This window comes from Phycodurus eques, chromosome 15 (genome assembly GCF_024500275.1).
Source record: "Phycodurus eques isolate BA_2022a chromosome 15, UOR_Pequ_1.1, whole genome shotgun sequence".
Taxonomy (NCBI): domain Eukaryota; kingdom Metazoa; phylum Chordata; class Actinopteri; order Syngnathiformes; family Syngnathidae; genus Phycodurus; species Phycodurus eques.
In genome coordinates, this window is record NC_084539.1 from 20,150,799 (window position 1) to 20,170,349 (window position 19,551).

The 19,551-nt window shown below is 41.4% G+C and overlaps 2 protein-coding genes across 8 annotated transcripts; both read right to left on the bottom strand.

Annotated features, from left to right (window-relative positions):
- Window positions 1–1,309: 1,309 nt before the first annotated feature.
- On the bottom strand, window positions 1,310–15,802 carry LOC133414215 (M-phase phosphoprotein 9). 7 transcript variants are annotated; one of them, XM_061699445.1, is made up of 23 exons: window positions 15,752–15,802; window positions 14,617–14,882; window positions 13,357–13,507; window positions 13,182–13,271; window positions 11,808–12,244; window positions 10,560–10,771; window positions 9,937–10,049; window positions 8,891–9,001; window positions 8,619–8,806; window positions 7,890–8,039; window positions 7,334–7,421; window positions 6,432–6,605; window positions 6,316–6,363; window positions 5,454–5,518; window positions 5,266–5,367; window positions 5,025–5,168; window positions 3,659–3,795; window positions 3,449–3,583; window positions 3,101–3,221; window positions 2,789–2,880; window positions 2,548–2,711; window positions 2,149–2,223; window positions 1,310–2,055 (listed from the first exon to the last, which is right to left on the bottom strand). In XM_061699445.1, the coding sequence occupies exons 2-23, from the start codon at window positions 14,841–14,843 to the stop codon at window positions 1,951–1,953; spliced, it is 3,129 nt and encodes a 1,042-aa protein (XP_061555429.1). In that variant the 5' UTR covers window positions 14,844–14,882; window positions 15,752–15,802; the 3' UTR covers window positions 1,310–1,950. The 7 variants fall into 7 exon arrangements, with proteins under 7 accessions (XP_061555429.1, XP_061555431.1, XP_061555430.1 ...); XM_061699447.1 differs by lacking the exon at window positions 15,752–15,802 and having other exon boundaries at window positions 13,182–13,247; window positions 14,617–15,008; XM_061699446.1 differs by lacking the exon at window positions 15,752–15,802 and having other exon boundaries at window positions 7,346–7,421; window positions 14,617–15,008.
- Window positions 15,803–16,138: 336 nt separating this feature from the next.
- Window positions 16,139–19,332, bottom strand: LOC133413531 (cyclin-dependent kinase 2-associated protein 1). Its single transcript, XM_061698032.1, has 4 exons — window positions 19,078–19,332; window positions 17,861–17,955; window positions 16,795–16,921; window positions 16,139–16,609 (listed from the first exon to the last, which is right to left on the bottom strand). Exons 1-4 carry the CDS (start codon window positions 19,142–19,144, stop codon window positions 16,542–16,544), a joined length of 357 nt encoding a protein of 118 aa, XP_061554016.1. The 5' UTR covers window positions 19,145–19,332; the 3' UTR covers window positions 16,139–16,541.
- Between the last annotated feature and the right edge of the window lie 219 nt (window positions 19,333–19,551).

Genomic DNA, 19,551 nt, shown 5'->3' on the forward strand with positions numbered 1-19,551 from the left:
ACACAGTCTGTAATTCACATTTTTAGTTTAGTTTGACAGTAAACCTCCACTGAGAGTGCTCAGCTTGAAAGCGAACGACGGCTCTTTTCTCGAACAACTCGTAATTCACGTAACTTGTATCTCAAGGCACCACTGTATTTTATTTCCATTTTTAGTGCGTGCCGTTATTCTAAACGACGTTCTCCACTCTTAAATAATGTGGCAAAGCTTTAACAGCAAAGTTATTCAGATGATGTCACAGAGAATGAAAGCCAAAAGGTCCTAGATGGTCCTCTCTTGAGACTTGGGCGACAGAAGCTTTATAAAGCAAGGAGACAAAAGACCTGATTCTCAAGACAATGTAGAATCTTGGATCTTACATTAGTGGAATGGGTTTCCAGTGTTTGTTGACTGCACATGGTGCAAGCAACTCTCTGAAAACGTCTCGCCCGTTGACTGAGCTGAGGGACAGCTAGTTATATTGCGTTTTGGTATAGTACTGATCGTTGATCCATGACAATAGTCAAGGCTTTTCAGTTCTATGCCTTTCTGTGACTCTTCCACTCTCTCTGTGGCATCCTGCTGATGACACTCTAAGCTCAATGGCGAGTTGTGCTGCCGAAGTGACGTTAGACTTGAAGGTGGAGGTGGGACTGTATCAAGGGTGGGTTCTGAGCCCTTTCTTATTTGTTAGGGCGATAGACAAGGTCAGACAGGAGTCTCCATGGACTATTGACGTTTGCAGTTGACGAGAGCCCATAAAGATGGAGGTGTGTACTGGAGAGGCGAGTATTGAAGGTCAGTCGTAGAAAGATGTTTCAGTTAACTCCTGCCTAGTCACAAATTTGCCACAAGATGGTGCCAAAGCCCAGGCTGGGTCTCAATTACGGGCAGCTTTTCGTCGCAGGGCTCTTACTGTACAAATGGCTTTGCATTATCGCTATACTCTGTTTTTTCTATTAATGTCTTTAATTTTCAACCGTTTACATGTTACACTTTCTCAATTATATAGAGATGAACTGCAAATTCGTTTTTTTAATTTTTCCATTAGCTCGCAATCACTATCGCGCTAGTTTTTTTTTTAAAGTTAAAAAGCAAAAACACTTGTACGCAAGACCACAATTTTGTTTTTTGTAATTTTTCATAACCCTTTCCTAGTTGCATAAATGTCGTGACGTCTTTTGCATGTCGATTATCACACAATCGGTGTATCGCTACTCTGCGATTCCCAGCCCTAATAGATACTATAAATAGTTAGACCAATACTTTCTCCAAAGAACAGTTAGGACACTTGTTCATAATAGAAATATAAGCAAAATTTATTGTGCAATGTGGATCACAATCAGTAATAGTTCCACGGTGGATTTGGGTAAGCATAAAAAATAAAATATGATGATTGTGCTGGCTCCGGTCCTGCCGCAAAAAAATAAAACATGTAAGAAAAGACAACAACAAAGACAGTTGGAATGTCAGGTAAACAAAACTATTTCCTTCAATGTCAATGATGTAAACAAGAGCATGGAAGAAAGTATTGCGACTGTTTGAAAACTTCTTTTAGAAATGTCCTTTGAGTTTTAAAAAAAATGTATCTACAAATCTGTGTGGTACTAAAAATATAGAATTCCAGAAAAGACGTATCAAAAGTATCCCCGAGTGGTAGGTAGCATGTTTAAAAAAAAAAAAAAAAAAAAAAAAAAAAGTGGTAGCATGGCCATGCTAACATAAGCATTAGGCCTGTCACGATAATTACTATATTGAATAATCGTTCAATAAATTAAATGGTTTTTCTGGACTCGATAAATTGTCATTGTTGTGGTGACCCGGCGTGCGGCTCATTGATTGAGCCGGCGGCTAGTTGGAGGGCTGTGTCATTAGCCGCTAGTGGACTCGTGGAAAGTTAAGTGTATTAAGTGTAATCTCAAACTATATTGTCCTAAAAAAATTATCGTGACAGGCCTTGTTAGCATGCTGCTACGCAATGCTGGCGGAGGAGCGCAGGACATGGAACCTCTTGAGTGTCATGCGGATGGACCCAAGTTCTCGGTTCAGACGCTCCAGACGCTCCTCTAAGGCCACCTGACACACACAAACAAACACAAAAACCATACTACGTGTGTTACCTCCCCCAAGCAGTTTGTGCACCTAATGAAGTGTCTCAGTGTGGCTCACCTGGTCCAGCCTGGTCTTCATGCTCACTCGACCGCCCGACGACGATGGCGGCATGCGGCTCAGAGATGCCTCGATCTGCACCACGCACGCACGCACGCACACACACACACACACACAGACAGTAAGAGACAGACACAAACACAAAGAAAGACACTCACAAAGACAAGACAACCAGACACACAAACACACACATACAGCAAGACAAAGACACACACACACACACTCAGAAAGAGACAGCAAGACAAGATGCATCTACACAAAGTGTGAGACAGACACACACACACACAAACCAAAATAGACAAACACACACACACAATAACAGGCAGGCACACACACAGACAGCAAGAAAGACACACTAAGACAACGAGACAGACAGTGGTGGTAATGTGTTAAACTGGCCTCCAGTTTCTCCCGTGTAAGCTCATCAAAAAGTCTCTCAGCCTCTGCCAGTGACTGGACTTTGTTGTCAGAGGCTGGGCAACCTCCTGGGGATCCCCCTCCTCCTCCTCCACACGCCAGCTGCGTGTCACCAAAGTCAGGCGGCTCCAAGCCGACAGCAGCATCTGCACGGGTGGGGTGGGAGAAGAACCCCATCTTAGTCCCATGAACACTGTTAATTTAATTCAATCCACTTTCTTACCTTGGTGGTCAGCTGACCCAAAGTGTAGTTTCTTCCTGGGACTGCTGCTGTGGAACGAGTGGCGCCTCGTGCGGTCAGCGTGTGCATCAGACCTGCGAGAGGAAAATGAGAATAAATGTATCACACATAATCGAAGAAAAGTCTACAAATCATTTCAAGACTTTCCCCTCCATCAATGTATATAACCTGTCACATGAGTGTGAAAAAAAGTTTGGAAATGAGTTATATCTTTTTTTTTTTATATATAAAAAATTCCTGGCATTCAAATGGGGACATTTTCGAATCACCTGTAAGACTATGACTTGGACCGACCTGTTGCTGAGGTGCTCCTCGCGCGGCATCATGTGCCCAAAGGCAGTGGAGTAGTTCTCGGTGGGGCAGCGCTTGGGGCTGCCCTTGGTTGGAAATGGGGCAATTAACAGCTCTCTCTTTGCTGACAGGGAACATAATCGAAATTAATGGAATGCCTGGAAATAATCCATGGAGTCCAAAATAATTCCACGGCATGTGTGCAATAGAAATAATCCGGACCTCTAGAAATAATACATTGGTTACATGTATGTAATCTACAAATTAACTTAAGTACATAGAAGCACATAACCTACAAGTTAACTTAAGTAGATACACATACATAGTCTACAAATTAATTTAAGTACATACTAGGCGTGGTTACGATTGTACTCCGTAGTCCTGGCGGAGGCAGCGAGGAGGACCGATGGTTGTCCGGAGACAAACTCCTCTGACTTCTGAGCGGACCTCCTACGCTCCCAAGTGATGGCCTGTGATTGGCCAGCCCTGCGAGCAAGCGTATGCGTCATTGGTGGGTTAAAAATGGGGGTGTACAGTCACATGTTAACATGTCATTATTACAGGGGGCTCTGCTCTCGGTGGCTCGGGTCTCCTCCATCTCGATCAGCGCCCTCATGATGGGCGTCAAGAGGCCGGCACCCTCCTCCCGGAGTCTGGATGGGGACGGCGTTCGGTCGGGGTCTCGGGAGGACGCGCACCTGTAGAACCAGAATGCAAATGAGTACAGAGAAACTAGTACCGAGACTTATATTTATACGCCCAATACATCTACCAGGCACCCCTACCAGGAAGTACGGTGGCCTTAAAAGGTTAAAAAAAAAAAAAAAAGGCTGCATCATAAATCATTAGCACTCGCGTCGCTAGCTTTGAATCTAATTTAAGTGGTGAAAAATTTAGCTTGATTCCGTGAGCTAGTTCGCTTAGCTTGACCTCCGAGGTTCATTTGTGCCACAACCAGGAAGCACGATGTCCTCTAAGGGACAAATGGCAAAAAAACATACGCATCATGAGTGGGGGAAAACAGTTATCTTAATAGTAGTGCTAAGAAATCAGGCAAGGCTAGTCGTAGCAAAATGTATAGTGTTAGGAATGTGCTAATGACTATACAATATACTGGGCATGAAAATAAATTATTTTAACTTCATGTCTGGCTGGACTTTTGCTCAATACTACAGTGCATTTGAATAGAGGTAGACTTCACAAAAATGACTCTGTATATTTCTGTGCTCTATTGAGCATTGTTTAGATTGTCTATTAGTTAATTATGTTAATTGTAAACTGTCCAAACAATACATGGAGGGAAAAAGGAAAAAAAAGTGTGTGCTGGTATTCACGTAACAAGTATGTTATCCTGTACATTTTCACATCGCAATACATATCGCAGGGTTACAGAGAAAATATTATTATTATTATTTTTTCCCCCAGCTCCAGTTAGTGCTATTCGCAAGTTAGACTATGCTAGTAGCCACAGGTAAAGAGTTAAGCAAGGCAAGTAGCAGCAAATGTAGCTAACACTACTAACCACAGGTAAAGAGTAAGGCTCTGCTAGTCATACCTACTGTTGTTAACGCTACTGGTAAAGCGTTACGATAGGCTCCTAGTACCAAATATCACGCTATAAGCTTCGGTAAAGAGTTTGGCTAAGCTAGTAGTAAGAGTTACTGCTATTGCCAGTGGTAAAGGGTTAGGCCAGGGTAGTTGTGGCAAATGTAACACTACAAGCCACAAGCTAGACTACGGTTGTAGCAGCAAATATAAAAGCTACTTGCAAAAAAGGCCAGGATAGTAGTATCAAATCTAATGCTACTGGCCATTGGTAAAAAGTTAGGTTAGGGCATTATCTTAGCCCCATATGTGTTTCAATCAGGGAAGCACAGTGGCGTTTAAGGGACAAAAGGCAGCGCGCTCCATTTTAATAGTCACTTGCCTCATCAGAGTCTCACAAGGGAACACAGATTTTGTGGAGACAGCCGGCTGGTGGACGTCCGGACGGGGCGACCTCCTCCGGGTGACGTCTGGCTCGGCGTTGCCTCTGCGAGGCGAGTGAAGCAGGTCGGGATGGTGGAAAAGACTGGGGGACAAGTTTAAAATGTTAATATGTCATGGTGACACCCCTTCCTGCATAAGTTAAGATGTAGACGGCTATGTTAGCATAGCTAGCCGCTCACCCGGCTCCGGATGGGTGGGAGGCAGCGTGCGGGGTGTGGCGGACCCTTGCTTGGTTCTCATGCTCCAGCTGCCGCACTTGAGACTCCAATTTAGAAATGGTTCTGAATGTAGATTATAAAATAGAAATGAAAGAAAAGAATTAAATATTTGTTGTTTTAAATATTGTAGCAATGCAGACAATCATCACCTTTTCAGGTCTGAAATGAGATTGTTGGCTTGGTAAAGTTTGTCCTCTGTTGACAGCAAGTTGATCTATCAAAAACAGGAAGAATAATCAATTACATTATTCCATTACTTTTAATACATTATATTCTATTTTGTTTTCACAAACTTTAGATGCATTTACATGGAGCCTTGTATTCCTTGTATTTTATAAAACTGTTGTTTTAAAAAAAAAAAAAAAGTAAAAACAATCCAAACCACTGTGCTAAATAACCCGGCTATCGTTACAAAATTAAAATACATCAATTAACAATTGGCTGAAGCCGGCCGACGTATCGACAAGTGCCGACTTGTGACTTGTTGCATAAGGGGTTGTGACAGCGAGTCATAATTTGTACAAAATGTGCTAAAAATACCCGTGTATTTTGATCCTTTTTTCATAAAGAAAATGATACAAAAATAAATACATAATCTAATACTAAACAATTTAAGAAATTGTATTAAAACAATTATAATACATGCAATAATATACTGTATTATAGTGTGGTATTAAACTTACATCGAGAATAGAAAATATTTTGTGGGAATTTTTCATTAGTACAAAAGGGCACCAAATTTAATTGTGAAAATGTCAATATAAATTAATAATATTATATCGGATTACAGTAAAATATTACACTTAAATACATGATAAAAGTGTGTGATTTTTCTAAAATATTATACAAGTGATAATTTTCGATAAAAAAATGTGCATGACAAAAATGTGTTGCATTGTGGTATTACTGTACACGTACAACAAACAAAAATATATTTTAGATCATTTTGTTCATAAATTAAAGTCATTTATATGTATATTATAATCACAGTAGAGCGTCTTCATTGCTTACCTTCAGTCTATTGTTATCCTTCAGCACACAGTCGTATTGTGTAAGAAGCTGTAGAAAAACAAAACCGAGGGTGGTCACTGGTTCATTGCCTTTGAACGTCCTGGTGTCCGCCTCACCTCTTTCTTGGCCTGGACCTCCCGATCTCTCCTGGCCTCGCTGTCGTCGGCCTGCCGTCGAGCCTTCAGCGCGACCGCCGCCTTCTCCCTGGCCGAGCGCTTGCTCTCCTCCAGACGCTGACGCAGGGACTTGACAGTGGCGCCCGCCACCGCGTAGCGCTCGGGCCACTCCGCCTGAACACGCCCCATTGGAGACACATTTAGACATGATCGTCGATCGTTTGTGTTTTCACTGTGTGGCTATATGGTAAATACAAACTATGGAATGCGAATTGCGTGTGAATGCTAAAGAGCTGACGCTGAAATGAAATGGCTTTTGGCGAAATGTAAAACTGCAAGACTTGCGAGTTGTACTAATATACTGGGAATTGCTCGAAACATCGAAATCGATGTGGATTTTACATCTTGCTGTGCACAGGGTGTCCCAAGAGTCACTATCCACTTTCTTTGCTCTATTTTGTTTCAGGTATCTTTCCTAATGACGTGGGAAGTGTGATGAGGGGATTGCCATATCTTGAATCGGAATTGCTCAAATGCTAACATGCCAACAGCAGGGTATGCTAACATACGGGAAATTGGTAATCAGAATCGAAAGCAAAGGTCCTGAATGAGCTGAACATTTTGAAATGTGGAAACAGGAGACAAATGCGTAAAACGTGTCTTCATTTGGGAAATTCTAGTATGAAAATATGCACTTTTGAAGAAGTGGGAACTATTTGAATGTGAAAAATAGAACCCGAGACGTCCTGAATGAGCTTAACAATTTGAAGTTGAAAGGGAAATCGGTCAAGAAAGTTGGAAGAATTCGAAAGACAAAAAGTGATGCAATAATATTTAAAAGATATTGTTTTGGTGCAGAAGAACGTGAATGCTCTTCAGCACTCCCACAATGAATGGCCTACTAGCTGTTTCACCAGCGTGGCGTTGGTTTCCTCCAGTTGGTCGATACGTCGGCCGGCTTCAGCCAGTGCTTTCTCCAGGTGCTGACACCTGGAAACCATAAAAAAATAAAATAACATTTTTTTAAAAACGCACCACTTTGATGAAAACTTAAGTTCCTCATAATTCAGCCATCCATCTGTCTAGTATACTTGGTTAAAAAATGTTAGCTTCAAACCAAAATGGCAAACTTCGCGTGTCTTTTCAGGTATGATTGCTTGAGTTTTGTTGTGGGTCTACTCAATATAAGCCCATGTATTGAATTTCATGCAGCTAAGTGAAACAGGTTTTGGGGGCTGAACTTTCAAAAGGCATAAAAAACATCTGTTTCCCCCTTTCCGGACCCAGGAGCTCACAGTAGTTGCCGACAATAAAATGGATGTTTAGAACCTCCTTTTCTGGCATGGCTTCTTGAGACTTTTTTGCAGGTCCACTCATGATAGACATAGCTATTAAATTTCATATTGATAAATGAAACTGGCTTTGGTGGCTGAATGTGTTTTTAAAAAAGGCAGAGACCTGTCTGAGAGCATCCGGTTGCTCGTCTCCAGGTCTCCGGGCAGATGTCGGAGCTCCAGCTTGTCTCGCAGGACTTGAATCTCGCATTCGTAATAGGCCTTCAGGTCGGCCACGTGTCGGGAGTGCTTCTCTCTCAGGTTCTGTCGCAACCTGGACAGGAGCAGATTCGGAAAAATACTTGGTACTTCAGTAGATTTCGTACTTCAGTAGAAGTACAGATACTTGTGTTTTAAAACTGGTAAAAGTACTGATTCAACTCCTGTACTTAATTTTCAACCCTGTTAATGTAATTAGAGTAATATTAAATACAAATTAATATTCAAATTAAATACAAGTTTAATTGTAAAGTATTTATTCTGCCATATTTTGAAATGTTTTTCCGGTCACTGAGTGTCTGTAACAGGGCTGCTGCCTAAGAGCAAGATATATGATATGAGAACATTTTAAATCAGTGTTTTTGGTATGATTTTGTTGGTCTTAAATTATAATCGTTAAACCATGTATTTTTAGCAAAAACATTTTAAATACTAGTAATTATGTTCTGAAGTTGTGCGTCTCACCGTACACGAAACCCTGTTACAAAAGTTACATAACTCAGCAAACTGTTCTGTTTTTCGTATTTTTTTCAATCTTTTCAGTCGTAATGGAGTGTTTCACTCAAATCAATGTAACCAACCCTGTTACCGATATCAGAAAGACATTCAGCGCGGCGTTCCTGTTGGGACTCACAGTGAGAGGACAACAGGATCTTCTAGAGAACCAGAACCAGGCCTCAAAGTAGTAGTGCGGGTGCAGGTGGCTTCCTCCTCGCCAGTCTTGGTCTGCGGGGTGGACGGGGCTTCCTGGGACACATCGGAGACGGCGTCTAGACTCACAGGCGTCGTGGAGGAAGCCTGGGATGCCTCCACTGGCAGTGGCTGCGAAAGCAAAAGTAGAAATTGAGTCGAACCACTCGATTTCTACAGGACCAATCATGCGCAAGCAAGCGTCGCGTGACTTACCTGCAGCGACAACGGAGTGGAAGCCCCGCAGCGTTCCCAGTCGGAACGTTTGATGTCCGTCCTGTGCTTGTGCTGGTAGATCTCTCGCAGAGACACACCAAGGTCCTCTGCCTATAAGAGAGGACGATTTATTTTTGTAAAATTATGATTTTAGTCTTGTACAAATATTTACAAATACGATTTCTTCCCATGTAGTAGTATCACTTTACAGTAAAGTTGTGTTTTTTTTACTAGCAAAATTTACTTTATTCTTGTAAAATTATGTATACTTTTATAATTGTTAGTTGTTTTTTTCACTTGTGAAATTCCAATTTAATGCTAGCTGAACCATGACTTTTTTCTTGTAAAATTGTCTCATGGAGTATTACAACTATATTTTTTTTTTTTCTTGTAAAATGTTTTTTTTTTTTTTCTCCTTACTATCTTCCACAAAATTATGAATTCTGTAAAATTCAACTTTTTTCTCTCGCAAAATGGACTTAATGCTTTCAAAATTACAGCGTTTTAGTATTTTTTTTATTTTTTTTATTTTTCCAGTGTGGTCCTGACTATGCTTGTAAATATTTTTTTCAACAATTATGACTTAATTCCTGTAAAATGTGTAAATCGTTAGCTTTTTTTCCCCCTCCCCATCACTTAACATGTTTTGATCCAAATTGCATGATACAACAATGCCTTTAGACAGGCTTTGTTTCAACATAGTGATTTTATTCTTGTAAAATGAATGCAGTTTTCCAAGCAAGTTTTGTAAATTATTTTTCTTGTAAAATTGCAACCCTTGTAAAACTACAGATTTTTTATATATTTACTGTAGTAAAATGATGAGTATTGTAAAAAATCTTTCTAAACAAAATTAGGACTTGATTTTTATCATGAACATGTTTTGATCCCATTTGCATGACTAAAGACAATGCCTTTAAATGTGCTTTGTGCTGACACCGGTTCAAATTACCACTGCGCCTTTTCCGAAAATCAAAATTGTCTTTCTTCGGGCTTCTGATTGGCTCAAATCGGGTTCGGCTATGGCTGCAAATGTGTGTTGTCACCTGATCCGTGGACGCTTCTCGCAGGAAGTAAGCTGCGCCACTGCTTCCGTGGTCAAGGGCGTCCGGCAGGCGGTGATAGAGGTCGCACTCGTTCAGACGCCAGTAGGTTAGGCCTGAGAGCAGAGGGACAACAATGATGGCTTCTTTCACCACGACACCGGTTCATCTAAATTAGTGGTTCTCAAACAGGTGTCCACAAAAGAATAATGTAGTATCATTTAGAAAAGTTCATACCTTTATATGGTGTGCCAATAAAACTAAGAAAACTGTTCTGTACTTTTGTTGTTGTTGTTGCGGGTCGCTTTAAAAAAAACAAACGCTAGGGTCGGAAAAGTTGCTTAACATAGCGACCAAATTACTAAATTTGCAACACTGCTTTTGTAAACTAGGGCATCTCTGTTCGCAGCCATGTTCTTTGTGTAAGCAGTGCACAACATGCTTTTAACGATGAAAGTGGCTACAAAAAAATAATTGGCATGAAAATAATAAATTTCAGCCCTAGTTCTTAGCAATTCAGCAATAGGGGTACACATGGTAGTTTAGGTAGTGTTTAATTTGGTTGCCGTTAGGGTTATGAGTGGGTCTTTGAAAAAATGTTACAGAAGACCTGATCTAAATGTCACCTGAGGCCTCGGACAAGAGGCTATCGCTCCTCCTCAGTGAAAAAGAGGACGACGATGCGGCACGACGCTGGAAGTCGCCGCTCTCCAGAGGGCCCAGGCCCGAATCGCCCGAGCTGCGCGGCAGCTCTTGGTACTCAGGAATTCGGGAAGCTCCCGTCTTGAGCTTCTTGGCTTGCAGTTTTTGCCTCAGAGCCCAGGAGGTCAAAACCTGACTGTACAAATAGCACAACACAAAAAGCTTTGAGTGTGTCGAAAGCCATGTTCACACCAGCAAATACTAATACAACAAATCTACATCGTGCAAAGACATTTTTTTCTTACAGTATTCCTACATTTTTTATTCTTGTACAGTTACGACTTTTTTCAGTACTATTTTTTTGGGTGAAATTAAGACTGTTCTGAACACGTAAAAATTATTTTCACCTGAAAAAAAATTACTTTAGCTTGTTAAAAGTATGACTTCAGTTTTGTAAAATTAAACCTTTTTCATGCAAAAAGAAAAGAAAAACATTCCACATGCTAATTATTGTTTCCTTCACATAAAATTGAGAAATTTTCAGACAAAAACTATTTTTAAATGTAAAAAACTGACTTTTTCCACACAAAAAATGTTGAGCTTGAATGTAAAAATTATTACTTTTTTCCTATAATTCAGATTTTTGTTCTCATTTAAATTATGATTTGTTCTCACAAAAAATATGACTTTACAGGTACAAATTAGGAATTACTCAATAATTTCTTGTTAAAAATATAGAGTACATTTTTCTGTACTATTATTTATTTTTATTTAGAAAAATGCCAAAATGTGAGTTTAATGTAAGTTTGTGTAAATTGCTAGTTCGCATTTTTGTTTGGCCATGTGTTGATGTCACGTCAGTTTGTGCAAGGGTGTTATTTTGGCAAAGATGCTAGCTAATACGATGGATGAGCCTCTTGTGAAGATGGTTTGTTTGTGTTGGATAATTAAATTATTGAATACAGTCGTTTATGTAACATGGGTTCATGATCGTGTACATGCAACATACATGGGGTTGGTACTTTATGATCCTTTCCGTTAAGTGTTTCGCCAGCATCTTGTAGCATCTTTACGCAATTTCAAACTCCGTTTAGGAGGGGGCGGCATTTACTCGCAGTAGGGCCGGGTCATCATCAACATTAGTGTCAACTTAAAAAAAATAAAAAATAAATAAAAATAAGTCTTAATCGCGCAACCCTTAGTTCACTGTAGTGTAAAGAAGTGTGACCCACCCAGAGGTTTTCTGCTGGTGGGCTACTGACGGATCCTCCTGGCCATGAGCCTTGGCTTCGTCCTGCGTAATGCCGGTTGAATCGGCGTCTTCCAACCACCGGTGCTTTCGCATTTCTCCCGTCTCCCAGGCGGACAGCGTGCCGTAGCCGCTGCTGAGCCCCGTGGTGGCCCGCTCATCGGCCGGCGGGATGGCACCGTCCGACCTATGGGGTGGAGAGGGGGAGCTGAACGGGGAGAGGGCGGCGGGGGCGACCAGGCTGTCGCTGTCGCTGGGCGCGTGTGCGGGGAAAGAGCAGTCGCCGGCCATAAGTGGCAAGAGGAAGTCTTTAGTGGTTGTGGTTTCCTCGCTGGTTTGGATGGCGGCGCTGTGGGTGAAGTCTGCATGCGGCGGCCGGTTCTGGAGCTGCACCAGCGCCTTGATCTCGTCCTGAATTAACTGTAAAAATTAAAGTTACATAAATGTGTAAAATAGTTTATTTGAATAGTAAACGTATAATTTGTTTCTATTTTGTATTTATAATCAATTTAATCATGACTCATTAGCCAATTATATCTTCACAGAAATGAAAATGTAATGTGTAAACTTGTTGCTTCTAATAAAAAAAATTACATGTATTAATTAGAATTAGAGTCACTGATGGTGTAGTGGTACACTCGCCTGACTTTGGTGCAGGCAGCGTGGGTTCAGTTCCCACTCAGTGACGGTGTGAATGTGAGTGTGAATGGTTGTCTGTGTCTATATGTGCCCTGTGACTGACTGGCGACCAGTTCAGGGTGCAGTCCGCCTTTCGCCCGAAGTCAGCTGGGATAGGCTCCAGCGTCCCGCAACCCTAACCAGGATAAGCGGTGTTGAAAATGGATGGATGGAATTAGAATTAGGTTATATTTAAGTAATTGATTATGATTTTGTAATGATCAGATTTGTATTTATTAATTTGACTATAACTAATAAAATAATAAATACATAAAACAATAAATTTACATGTATTTAATGTTATTAATCAAAATATATTTGATTAAAATTAACCTTATTTGAATACATAAAACTGATAAACATGCATATAAACTAGTTATTCAATAATAAAATAATTTAGAAATTATTTTCATTGTAATTAAAAAAAAATTGAATCCTGTGTATAAAGACCACATTTAATACTGTTTATAGTAGTAATGTTTTTTTAATTATTTACAATTAATTACATTAGATTTTAAAAAGTATTAATTTTAATGAACATATTACATGAAAAAATGGCTAAAATAATGCAATTAATATTACAGAATTCTTGATCATGTAAATGTTTGGCGGGACGGATTAATGAACACAACAGATCACACTTAAGAGGATATCCTCTTAGTTTTGTTGAAAGGGGTACCTGTATTTGGCACTGGTACTGTTCTTGCTGCGCGAGGATTTGCTCCTGGTATTGCTTCTCCACCAGCTGAAACAGATGCAGCCATCGGCCCTGAGGTAACCGGGACAAAACCAGAAGATAGTGCTCAGCGAGACGTCGGGTTAATGGAGTCGTGAGTCGGCCTGTGCCGCCGCACCTCGCAGTCCTTCCAGACCTGCGGGTCCGTCTCACCGCCGCTGCGTATCTCCTCCACCAGGGCTCGGAGGGTCTCCAGGGAGCTCGGGTTAATAAACGGGAGGTTCTTGCCTGGAGTGAACGCATCTTCCTCTGCGCTCAGACACAGTCCCCTGAAAAGCATCATATACTTTGCTTATGTACCATGACATCTGATGAGTTTGACTTGGTTGGGAAAAATCTCCCCTTAGCAACATGAAACTAATGCTTCAAACCAAAATGTCAGGAATGGGTTCATCTTGAGACTTGTTTGTGGGTCTATTAATGATAGATAGACATGTTAAGCAAATTTTAGGTTGGCCAGAGAAACTGGCTTTGGAATCGGAATTATTTTTTAAATACTGGGGGGCACAGGAAATTGCTAAAATGACCCTAAAATGGCTGCTTTGAACAAAAATGGTTGACTTCCGGTGCTTTTTCAAGCATAGGCTCTTGAGACTTCTTTGTGGGTCTACTCATAATTCACATATTTACCAAATTTCATGCTGTCAAGTAAAACAGGATTGAGGGGCTGAATTTTCCCCAAAATCTGAGGTGCCCAGATTTCCATAAAACAACTGCTTTGAAAAAAAATGGCTGACTTCTTGTGCTTTTTTTCAGGCATTTGTTTTGACAACAACATAACCCCAAAATGGCCACTTTGAACCAACATGGCAGACTACCTGTGTCTTTTCAGCCTAGGCTTCTTGAGACTTTTTTATGGGTCTATTCGTGATAGACAAGTCCACCAAATTTGATGCTTCTAAGTCAAACTGGCTTCGGGGGCTGAATTCTTCCAAAAATCTGGGGGGCCCAGGAAATGGCCTAATCTACTATAAAATAGCTGCTTTGAACCAAAATGGCAGACTTGCAGTGTCTTTTCAGTCTTGTCTTTTCGAGACCTTTTTGCGGTTCGACTCCAGATAGACATGCCAACTGAATTTCATGTTGCTAGGTGAAACTGACTTCAGGGGCAGAATTTTCTCCACGCAAAAATCTAATTTTGGGGGAAATCTGGGGTACTTTGAAAATGGTCTGCATAACCCTAAAATGGCACCTTTGAACCAAAAGGGCTAACTTCCTGTGTCTTTTCAGGCATAGGTTCTTGTTTTGTGGGTCTACTCATGATAGACATGCGTGGCAGATTTTCCACTGCTTGCTGACTTTGGCTTCTGCGGCTGAATTTTCTTGTGTTTGAGCATTGAAGAGCTGTTAAGATGGGCAACCGGGCCAAACGCCGCACCTGATCTTGTGCGCCGGTGAGCTCTTGACGGTCTGGCTGGCCACAGTGCCCCCCGTGGTCTGGGAGGCCGAGCATCTGCCCTCAGAGACCCCCAGCCCCGAGGCCGTGGTGGCCTCGGAGGACAGCGGGGACACCTCGCTCTCCTTGCCGCCTTCGCCACTGGCCCGGCAGTGGCTCCGCGGCCCAGAGCTGGACACGTCCTCAGAGACGCTGTCATCTGTGGACATGTTTAAGGGCCCGTGCAGAGGTGGGGGGAACTCTGACACCTTGCAACAAAATGACAAGTAAATCAATCATTAACAAGTTTTAAGTTCTTTTTAGTATCACATGGCTCCAACCATGCAACATTTTACCCTTTTTTAAATTAATTTATTCTGTGATAAAATGGGAGTCAATGGTGACATACAGGGTTGGCCAAAAATTCTGACTTCCTTCATTTGCTCCCTCCTACTTTTCTTCCTGACATCCTTCCTTCCAATTTTCCTTCTTGATCTCCTTCCCTCCTGCCTTCCATTGTGCCCTGATGTCCTTCCTTCATTCCCTCAGACCTGCATTTTATTTTGCATATTTCCTTCATTTGCTTACAATGACTATCTATGCCTTCCTTCTGTACTTTTCTAATACTGCTAGAATCCAATGGCTCTGTTCTTAACTGACATAATTTGCCATTATTTAGGGTACGGTACTGTTTAAAAATAATAACTTTTAAAATACAAAAACAAAAAACGTAAAAAGTGTATCCCTACTTTGGCCCACCATGTACAGGTATATATGTCTTGACCATATATCTGGCAACTAGTGTATGACCTTATATGAACAGGTGACAGCTAAACGTTACCCCCTAGAAGTGTCACCTACCCAGCGGTAGATGGCGCAGACGTTACCCGGGGCAAGGTGCGCCAGATTCGGTCACCACTGTCGGGTGACGTCGCGAGCTTGTTGTGGTTAACTTGAGCTCGGCGGGCTCCGTTAGCATGCTAAAGGCTTGCTAACTAGTCTCTCATAACGCCATACTGACGGGTGACGCTAGCCAAGAAACGGTTAATGTGCATTGGAGGGACAGTAAAGCAGTTAAAAATGTTAACTACGTAAATGGAAGCATGAATGTAGTGCACACAACATGAGTTAACCTTACCAGTTTACGAGCGTCGTCCTGTCATCCATATTTGTCAGGGAGATGCTAGCCAGGCGCTGATTGGCTGCTAAAATGACCTACCGGTACATTGTTATAAACCTCGGATGTGATTGGTGGACTGTATCATTTAGATGCAGTGGGACAAAATAATGAACCTGAATCAGAAGAGCACGGTGAAAAGTGGTTTTCACGTCTGCCTCAAAAGTTGCCAGGATCAGGGTTCAAATCTCATCTTGTGAATGACTGCTTGTTTGTCTATATGGGCCCTGGGATTGGTCAGCGACCAGGACAGGGTGTAACCCGCATCTCTCACCAAAATTCAAAAATTGTCATTTGTAGCTTTCTGGCTATGAAAGCAAAACATAAGGATTGACCAGGACAACTGTATTGAAAATACAATTTATTACACTGTGTAATAAATACATACAAAGATGCAAGTAACAGCATTTTCTTTTGATAGCAAAACCAACCTGAACACGAATGAATTGACACTCACTCACTCAGTCACTCATATCAAAAAGAAGTCTAACCCCTGTACAAGACGTGGCGTCTACACTTTTACCCTTTTTGCATGCAAAATTAAGGAAGGAAAAACAAGAAACCAAGATCCCCAAAAGTGGGCAATGGGAAACTAATTGAGAGTTGGACTCATTCGCACAAAACGGAGTCGAGACGCCTCCCTCCACTTCGGACATGACATGCAAGTTGAATTTTGAAATATTTTTTTTTCTTTTCTTTCGTTTAAAGACGCGCATTGTGGAGTCTGGTTGCACGGAATGTGTGATTGTCGCTAGGACCTGGCGTTCCTCTCAGTCTCTGCCAAGCATTCGCGCACCAGGCCGCGGGCGTGGATGATGCCTGCCAAGACGTAGAAAGAACCAACGACATTGACGGTTGGTAAATGTATACAGCATAGCTTATGAACTAATGAAAGCGACTGCGTTCGGAATCATTCCCTACTCCCAAAGCACTACGTAAGGATTTGTAGTGGACTTTCTTAGTGAACTATATACTGTTGTCCAGTCCACTATCGAAAACTTTACCTCTCTTGAGCCTCTCCATGGCACTCTTGCTGCCGGCGTACGTGGGGCGGATCTCCTTGCCCAGCTCCTCGATGATAGCCAGCAGCTCGGCGTATTTGTTCTGAGGCACTTGGCTGCCCGTCAAGCCCTGGAAAAGTCAAATTGAGAGAAACGCCAAACTAGACCAATGAGAGAAGTGGCCACCGTTCAGAATTTCACCAACATTTCCAGTTGAAATAGACCTTTAGTTTGATTCTCAAAGTGCGGTTCATGGTACGTATATATTCTCTATCCTCTGTGAAAAACAACTCATACAGCTGCAGCTTACGTTAGCTTAAGTTAGTTGCAGTAGTTGTGAAACTCTTCTTCGTTTGTGTCTGCATGACTGTATGATCCTGCCGCCCATTGACCAAGTCGCGCACACCAGAAGGCACCGCAATAAAGTAATCATAATGAATCTTTACATTATATTTAATGATGTTATTGTCGTATGTTTTTATAAAGTACAACATTATACGGTGCTATTTTAGAGCCTTATTTAAAAAACACATTACCGGTACGACATTTTTTTTTTTTTTTTTGGGGCGGTGAAGCTTGAGCAGATTAATGTCATTTCCATTCATTTCAATGGGGAAAGACAATTTGAGATACAAATGTTTTGAGTTAGGAGTGTGATCACAGAACGAATCAAACTCAGGCTTGTATACTTTTTTATTTAACTTATATGTGCAATACATTTTTATTTAATCCTTCTTTAAGTACATCTTTTATATTTTCCTATATTTTAGCCGTGTTACTGTTGCTCAAACTGTAAAAAAAAAAAAAAAAAAAAAAAATGTTGAATGTATATCCAAAATATTTTTTTTTAACTAATATTTTTATTTACAATAAATTTATTGACAAATTATATACAGAGCAAAATGAATTAAAAAATAACTTAACAATTTGGGATAAAATATCTAAATGAATGCAACGAATATTAAAAGGACTCTTGATAATGTAAATGCTGTATGGGGCCATACTTGGCCCATACCCGTCCAATGAATTTTGGGAAACTAGTAACAGAAAGGTTGCGTGTTGGTGTTACCTGTGAGAATCCCAGAGACGGGGGCCCGTAGTCGCTCAGCAGAGGCCTGTAGGACTGCAACTGGGCCAGGTTGGCTGATGACTGGAGGCTGCCAACTGTTGGATTATTATTATTTATTTTTTTTTAGATTAAAATCAGAGTACAGAGAAAGCAAATTTGACGTGACCAAATATTCTATTTTTTAAAAAATGGTGTATTTGAATTTCTAAGCCTGAAAATGTCTAGCAAAATCCAACTGAATTTTAAAAACCATCAAATTCCTAGCACTTATTTTTTTCAATGTTAAAATAAATTCAACGGGGGAAAAGAAATACATAATGAAATTGCAGTGTGGTACCATACCACTAGCGGTATGTGGGCTCTCTCTAGTGGTACACGAATAAATTACCGCCTCAGTACAGCTGTACAGTACAGTTGTATTTAACTTTTTAAGTTCAATGCTTGTGCATTTAATCTTTTTGTTTTAAAACATTTATTTAGGTGCAATTTTCCACTCTGATGTGCAAAACATTAATTCAATCATTATTTAAGAACACTTTTATCTTTGTATAGTCAAGAACTGCATAATATTCCTATGGCTTACAATAATATTAAACAGAGTTTTTAAGAAAAAAAATACTTTTTTTGGGCCTACGTTATTTAATTTTAATGTTGGTCATTAAGGTGGTACTTGGGGAGCTAAGTACTTTTGGGGTATAAACGTTCAAGTTATGTGAAACACTACTACTTTCATAAGGTTGCAGTAGCCGGCCTCCGTCGGCAGATGTCCGCAAAGAGGCGCCTCTCGTCGGCGTGTATCAATCAAGCAGCTCGTAGCCGGGGAGCATCATGGAGGGGGAAGCGCAGCGAGGCTTCCTCGACGAGACACGACCGATACATTTTTTTTTTATGTCGCCGCTTAAAATGTGCTCACCCGGGCCGGGAGCGCGACCCCGGACGCCGGCGAACCTCGCGCGAGAAGCCGACGCCGCCTTCGCCCCGGTCGAGTCCGAATTCGTCGAGCTTTTTCTTTCTCCCCCTCGTCGACATTCGTAATAATGGCGGCTACGAATTAGCCTAGCTCCCAGGATGTGACCCGACATATGTAACCGGACAGAAAAAAAAACTCCACGCACACACACGGGGCTTTCTCTTCAGGTATTCTCCGAGAACCCCCCGAATTTAAGCGTCGATTTAACCGCCACACACCGGGACCCACTCGGTCATTTTGTGCTCACCCTGGTTCCCCGAAGTTCCCGGAGTGTGCTGGTGGGCATTGGGCTTGTAAGACATTCCCAGAGACATTGTAAATGAAAGAAATCCAAATGACCCGACATTCAACGAGGCGTCTGTCTCCCACTTTTTTTGTTGTTTACGGCGGCGCCGGCAAACATGGCCGTCACTGGATGTTGACACCCAGCCAGGCACCCGAGCCCCGGTGAAAGAAAAGCCCCGAAAAGACACACTTTTGTCGGCCAAAAGCGGCACGTTTGGACGGAGCCTGGAGCACATTTTAGAGCAAAGTTGAGCCGCGCTTTTGGGTCACTTTAGACGACTTGGGAAGCAATTTTAAGTATTTTGACGTCACATTTGTGCTCGCTTTGTTCGGGCACATCGTAATATTTTTTCATTTGACATTTTTTTCGGATTTCCTAATTTAATAAAGAGACAGGGATGGAGTAATTATTTTTGGATTAATCACTTTTTGGGTG

Bases quoted from the DNA above. Each gene is read 5' to 3' on its own strand.
- LOC133414215 (XM_061699445.1), bottom strand. From the start codon at position 14,843: ATGTCCACAGATGACAGCGTCTCTGAGGACGTGTCCAGCTCTGGGCCG. The intron at 7,422-7,889 runs GTCTCTGCCTTT...TATGGTTTCCAG, and splicing joins AACCGGATGCTCTCAGACAG to GTGTCAGCACCTGGAGAAAG. The intron at 6,606-7,333 runs GTAGGCCATTCA...GGGCGTGTTCAG, and splicing joins CCACGCTGGTGAAACAGCTA to GCGGAGTGGCCCGAGCGCTA.
- LOC133413531 (XM_061698032.1), bottom strand. From the start codon at position 19,144: ATGTCTCTGGGAATGTCTTACAAGCCCAATGCCCACCAGCACACTCCG. The intron at 17,956-19,077 runs GTGAGCACAAAA...ATAATCCAACAG, and splicing joins GGGAACTTCGGGGAACCAGG to TTGGCAGCCTCCAGTCATCA. The intron at 16,610-16,794 runs GTAAAGTTTTCG...ACGTCTTGGCAG, and splicing joins CATGGAGAGGCTCAAGAGAG to GCATCATCCACGCCCGCGGC.